Source organism: Alosa alosa, chromosome 3, assembly GCF_017589495.1.
Source record: "Alosa alosa isolate M-15738 ecotype Scorff River chromosome 3, AALO_Geno_1.1, whole genome shotgun sequence".
Taxonomy (NCBI): domain Eukaryota; kingdom Metazoa; phylum Chordata; class Actinopteri; order Clupeiformes; family Clupeidae; genus Alosa; species Alosa alosa.
In genome coordinates this window covers 9712016-9718284 of record NC_063191.1, presented here as the reverse complement: position 1 = coordinate 9718284, position 6269 = coordinate 9712016, and the positions used below count along the sequence as shown (strand labels likewise).

Below are 6269 nucleotides of genomic sequence, written 5' to 3'. Positions count from 1 at the left end.
GAATATTAAGTGACACATATGCAGACACAAAAATAGGTGGTAAGCCTAATGGGTCACTTTCCGATATTCCTAGGTTAACTTACCTAACTAGCAGGCAGGTAGGCTAGGAAATGGCATTTGTTTCCATGACATTGTGAACATTTTTGACTGATAGTGTAGGCCTACGGTTACACTGTGTTCTAAAAAAAAACGAGATGACAGTCTTCTCTGACTAAAATGCTGCATGTTTTCTGTCAGTGACAGACAAAACGTCACCAATACGGTGCTAGCGCAACCTCAAAACCGAGTCAAAACACTAAAAAAATGAGTGTTGTGTGAAACAGCAGATGATTAATGTTAATAAAATGGTGTTTAATAAATTAAGTGTTCAGAACTTACATGGTGGACCAGAATGAGTTAATTAAGTGATGCAAGTTACTGATTATTATGCTGTTTATTATGTAGAATGGGAAAAAACAAGAACTTGTATTTTGGAAACTGGTGGTTAAGTTTGGGACAGTGCCAAGTAGAATTTGGGACAGCTGCGGGACACAGAGAAAAAAGTTAATTTCAAGACCTGACGTGTGTGGGTGTGTGTGTGTGTGTTTATTAGGGGTGTGAATCTCTCATGTAAAAGACTATACGATTCACATCTAGATACATGTGATACATACAACAAAATATACATGTTCATAAAAAAACGCGATTCAGTACGATTCGATGCGATGCGATTCGATGCAGTTCAAGAATGGAAAGCATTCTGAAAGATTTTTTATCATTTGCTTAAGGTGCACATTAATTTTATATTATAAATTATCATGGTCATGTCAATTAGGCAAAAACAAATGTGTGAATATGATTATCTAAACTGAGGTTTGTATCATATATTGTATTGAAATGAAAAAAGAATAGTCTACATTTCAGCCAAACAAAGCAGCCAAATACAACATAAAAATACATTTTTATAGACTTTATAGAGTTTTATAGAGTTATATCTGATTGTTTTCAAGAGCTGTAGCCTATTGTTGAGGTAAGACAATACCGAAATAAAATAAAACGGTGTTTTAAGACAATCTTGGCCTTTTCTCATATAGCCTACAAAGAACAACATAGGCCCTACATATCAATGAACTGGGCCTATTTTGTTTCCAAGTCTGAGTGAATATGAACAAAATAATTATAATTTGTACATCGCTTTAGCAGCAAGGGCCAAATTATTCTTTAACATTAAAAATCCCTTAATCAAACGTGAAGGCTACTCTACAGACTATCGCTGCCGCTTTTAGGAATGCTATAGTAAAGTGTTTAATTTCATACTGATTTTGACAAACAAAGAGTAAAATCTGTCAAACAACGACAGAGTAAATTGTCACACGCTTAGGATTGCAGTAGATGTATGGGCAATGAAGTAGCCCAAACGTAGCCCAAAACATTCACCCACAAATCCATGCCACGCGGTAGTTTCAAAACAGGAAGTGGGATGAACGCTTTCGCTTTGCAACGTAAATCAGAGTCTGAACCGATTTGTAACAAGTAAATCGATATAACGACCGGTTCATTTCAGTTTTATTCCGATACGGGGCTTCACATATCGATGTAGCCGTATCTTACACGTTAAAAACGGATACCAATACGTATCGGTTAATCTTTACACCCCTAGTGTTTATATATGTGAGTGTGCATAATTGTGTGTGTGTGTGTGTGTGTGTGTGTGTGTGTGTGTGTGTGTGTGTCTGCGTGTGTGTGTTTGCGTAGAGCCACTGAGTGTGTTTGAGTCAGAAGGACTAATAACGTTTCTGTGTGTGTGTGTGCCTGTGTGTGTGTGTACTGTATGTGAAAGAGAGAGTGTGTCAGAGGCCCTTACATCAGCACCTCCATCAGGAGGCAGCAGTGGAGTGTGTGTGTGTGTGTGTGTGTGTGTGTGTGTGTGTGTGTGTGTGTGTTAGCAGTGGCTGGGACACACTACAATTATCTCCAACACACTCTTGTTGAGTGTGTGTGTGTGTGTGTGTGTGTGTGTGTGTGTGTGTGTGTGTGTGTGTGTGTGTGTGTGTGTTAGCAGTGGCTGGGACACACTACAATTATCTCCAACACACTCGTTGAGTGTGTGTGTGTGTGTGTGTGTGTGTGTGTGTGTGTGTGTGTGTGTGTGTGTGTGTGTGTTAGCACACCGTGGCTGGGACACACTGGGACATTAATTAGTGTGTGTGTGTGTGTGTGTGTGTGTGTGTGTGTGTTAGCACACACATAATTATTCCCAACACACCTCGCTGAGTGTGTGTGTGTGTGTGTGTGTGTGTGTGTGTGTGTGTGTGTGTGTGTTAGCAGTGGCTGGGACACACTACAATTATCTCCAACACACTTGCTGACACGTGAGCCAAGACCCATGATGAATCTTTTATGTATATTAGTCTCAAATACAATTCCTGTGGTGTAATTAGAGATTGTGGCTCTCATGCTGTGTGTGTGTGTGTGTGTGTGTGTGTGTGTGCGTAACACTGCCGTGGCAGGTGTATGTGTATGTGTGTGTATGTGTGTGTGTGTGTGTGTGTGTGTGTGTGTGTGTAACACTGCCGTGGCAGGTGTATGTGTATGTGTGTGACTGCGTGTGTTTGTGTGTGTGTGACAGAGAGATTGTGTAAGACTGCTGTGACAGGTATGTCTCGCTGTAGATAATAATCTCACCTCCATTAGTGAACAGCTTTATCAAACACCAGAGTGTACTATGCTAATTACCAACACATCACTGGAGTTAGTGGAGAAAAAAAACTCCCATAATGCATCACGGCAGCCCGTTCTCACGCCCCACTGAATCCTGGTCTAGGCTCTTAACTCCTGTTACTCTGCATTATCTCACTGATTTCATGCAATCTGCAGTAGCCTGCACTGTGCAAACTACTTAAACAACTCTATTTGCCTTAAAGCTAACCATCAACATAAAGTTCGATAAAACTACAAACTGTCAAACTTTTTCAGTAATATCTATATTACAGAACCTATGTGTCTATACATACAGTTAAGAACAAAATTATTCATACCCCTGGGAAATATTGATGTAACGTTGATTTTCTCTAGACCAATATGTTTGTTCTGACTGAAAATGACACTGCCACATGCCAAAAGGTTGTAATGTGGTAGAAACATGGAATAAAAAAAAAACATTTTTTTATCTTTTTTTAACATTTTTATGAAAAATGGCAAGTCCAAAATTATTCATATCCTTTTTAAATAATCAATGGAAACATCTTTATTTGCATGAACAACTCTCAAAATGGTTCTTATAATATCTACCAAGCCTCTCCATGTCTCCACAATGATTCTAGACCACACCTTTTTAACAGCAATCCGGGTTTTCAGTCAGGAACGATTATTTGCCATCACTCTGGCCTTGTGCTCACTTTTTTGACGGATTAAGGTCTGGACTCTGGCTCTGCCACTCTAAAATGTTGATATTGTTCTCAGTTAGCCATTTCTTACCTTGTTTGGACCCGACCCCGACAGGATCCGACGGGTTGGGTCGGGTCGGACAAATATTTAGAAATTATATATTTTATATTTAAAATAGCTTATTATGTTGGGTAATCAACAGGTCTGGTCTGAACCAACAGGTCTGAACCAAGAGGTTCACATGATGCAAACATTTGTTTTTTGAGGATAAATTAAAATGTAAAAAAGGACCTAACAGCCTTCTTCCTGTGTGCAAGACTTGTTTATGTAGCCATGACAACGCATGTGCATTTCAGGCGGCAAGACAGGCTATCTTGGGTGACGTTGCATACTGTGGTAAAGACATAGGCTACCTGTATACGGTCGTCTTGTTCAATTAGAGGAGAGTATTTCCTTGAATTGCCCCAATTAACGTCAATGCTGCATATGAATCAGTGACAGAAGGACTGTAGTTTCAAAGATTGTTGCAGTTCATTTCAAGACTTCTCGTCAATGGTAAGACTAGAATTCTATGTCAATAGGCTATGTTTGCTTGGGCCTCTTGTGTTAATGTGCGCTGTATGTGACCTCCTCCTGTGTGCGCACGCTCATCTGATTATGTAGACAACTAAGAATTCCATGTTGACAGTTGTTGGGCTAAAGACAGGCTATCCACAAATGTGAACATTTAATCACTAGCATGGGAATAACTGAGGTTCCTCTGAGTCATTCTAGGGTCAGGTTCAGACATAAAAATAAAAATGCCTGTCGGGTTCGGACACAACTCTGTCAGACGCGGGCCGGGTTCGAACAGAAATATGCGGCCTGAACCGCACTCTAATCGACTGGCACGAATTCTGCCGATGTTGCGTCCCACTACTGTGGTTCTAAGTGGGCCAAAGGCGTCCGGTGCTTTTCCCAGCGAGAACTGTGCGTGCAAACACACTTCTCTTGCTCACAACTAAATTGTGACTCGACACACACAATGGCACTGAAGGGTCAAAACGACCCGTAAGTTGCGCGTGACTACAACCAATCAAGACGGGCTCTGAGGAAAGTTGCCCGTGACTACAGCCAATCAATTCAGGCTCTGAGGCTATCTGGTCACAATCTCAGAGGAATTGTGGGGAAGTGCTGAAGGCTGAAGTGAAGAGTGCCGTGGAGATGGACTCAGCATTCCAACACACACAAACACGTGTTCTTAGGGGGACACACACACACACACACACACACACACAGAGAGCACAAGAGTAAAAGCAGCAAGCTATTTATCCATTATTTACAGACTGCATCTCACAATGATTTATTCACATGGGGCACACAGACTCTCTCTCCCTGACACACACACACACACACAAATGTGTGCTCACTAGAGTACAAGCGATCCAAATGAGCTTCTCGGGACAGTTCATATTGCTTGTCTGCTGTTTTCATGTGCTTCCTTCCTGGTATTAAATTCATGCATCAAAGGGTGTGGGTGTGTGTCATGAGTTCCTACATGAGTCTTTGTGTGTGTGTGTGTGTATGTGCCAATGGCAGTTATCCGTGACTCGGTATGTCATATGGTGTGTGTGTGTGTGTATATAGTATGTGGTTGTGAGCATATATGCTGCTATGGGAGTACATAATAGATGTGTGCGTTCTGTATGTAGGTCTCTGTGTGTGTAAAGTATACCTATTGCATGTGAGTGCAATGACTGTCCTCTGCTGGGCAATTAACTCCTGCAGGGATACCGAGGCAACACTTTTACTGTGTTGTGTTGTGTTGTGTTGTGTTGTGTTGTGTTGTGTTGTGTTGTGTTGTGTTGTGTTGTGTTGTGTTGTGTTGTGTTGTGTTGTGTTGTGTTGTGTTGTGTTGTGTTGTGTTGGTTTGGTTGTGGGTTGTGTTGTGTTGTGTTGTGTTGTGTTGTGTTGTGTTGTGTTGTGTTGTGTTGTGTTGTGTTGTGTTGTGTTGTGTTGTGTTGTGTTGTGTTGTGTTGTGTGTGTGTTGTGTTAATGTTGTGTTGTGTTGTGTTGTGTTGTGTTGTGTGCGAGCAAGTGTGTGTGTGTGTGTGTGTGTGTGTGCGTGCGTGCGTGTGCATGTAATGAACTCCTACAGGAATACCCATGCAGTGCTTTTACAGATTTAAGAGAAAGCACTCCTTCATAAACCACGATTAAATTTGCCATTTAGACTTAAGCTGCTGTAGAATGCTACCCATCTATTAGTGAGCTATTATGAAGCCACAATCGTCCCAGAGAACATGGGTGGCACAGTACAGAGAGACAGAGAGAGAGAGAGGCAGAAAGGCAGGGAAAGATAAATGGAGAGAGGGATAAAGGAAAAGCAGGAGCTGAGTTCACAAGCACAGTCATTCCTCACTATAAGGAGAGAATGTGGACAGAAAGAGAAAGAGAGAGAGAGAGAGAGAGAAACTGTATGGAGGGAGAGAGGAAAGCAGAGGAGCTGAGGGCAAGTTCAAAAGCCCAGCCATGTCTCCCTATCTTTCAGGAGTGACTTGTGAGATCCACGCTTATAAACAGGTAATGGCCTGTCTGGACAGACTCAGACTGGGAGTGTGTGTGTGTGTGCATGTGCGTGTGTGTGTGTGTGTGTGTGCTGTGGGGCTGGGTCGAGATGTGTGTGTGGTAGGGCTGGCATGTATCGCGAATAGACATGTAATCGAGATCACACAAGAAATGCTGATAGAACATCTGATAATTAAAAGCAACACACACTTCCCTGCCTTCGTTGTCCAAAATAAATAGGCTAAATATATCTTGCATTGTAGCTAGTATATGCAACTCTACCAGAGTAGACTATAGAAGTAGGCCTACCTCAACACAGACTCTCAATGAGTCCTTGCCCCGTTCGCTCTCTCTCG

General features: G+C 41.8%; 1 protein-coding gene across 1 annotated transcript in view; it reads right to left on the bottom strand.

The window, feature by feature from the left end:
• Window positions 1–484: 484 nt before the first annotated feature.
• LOC125291597 (ATP-binding cassette sub-family B member 6-like) overlaps window positions 485–6269 on the bottom strand; it is a 34686-nt gene continuing 28901 nt past the window's right edge. The window contains exon 14 of the mRNA XM_048238420.1: window positions 485–521. Coding sequence (XP_048094377.1) covers window positions 485–521 — 37 coding nt within the window. The remainder of the gene's footprint in view (window positions 522–6269) is intronic.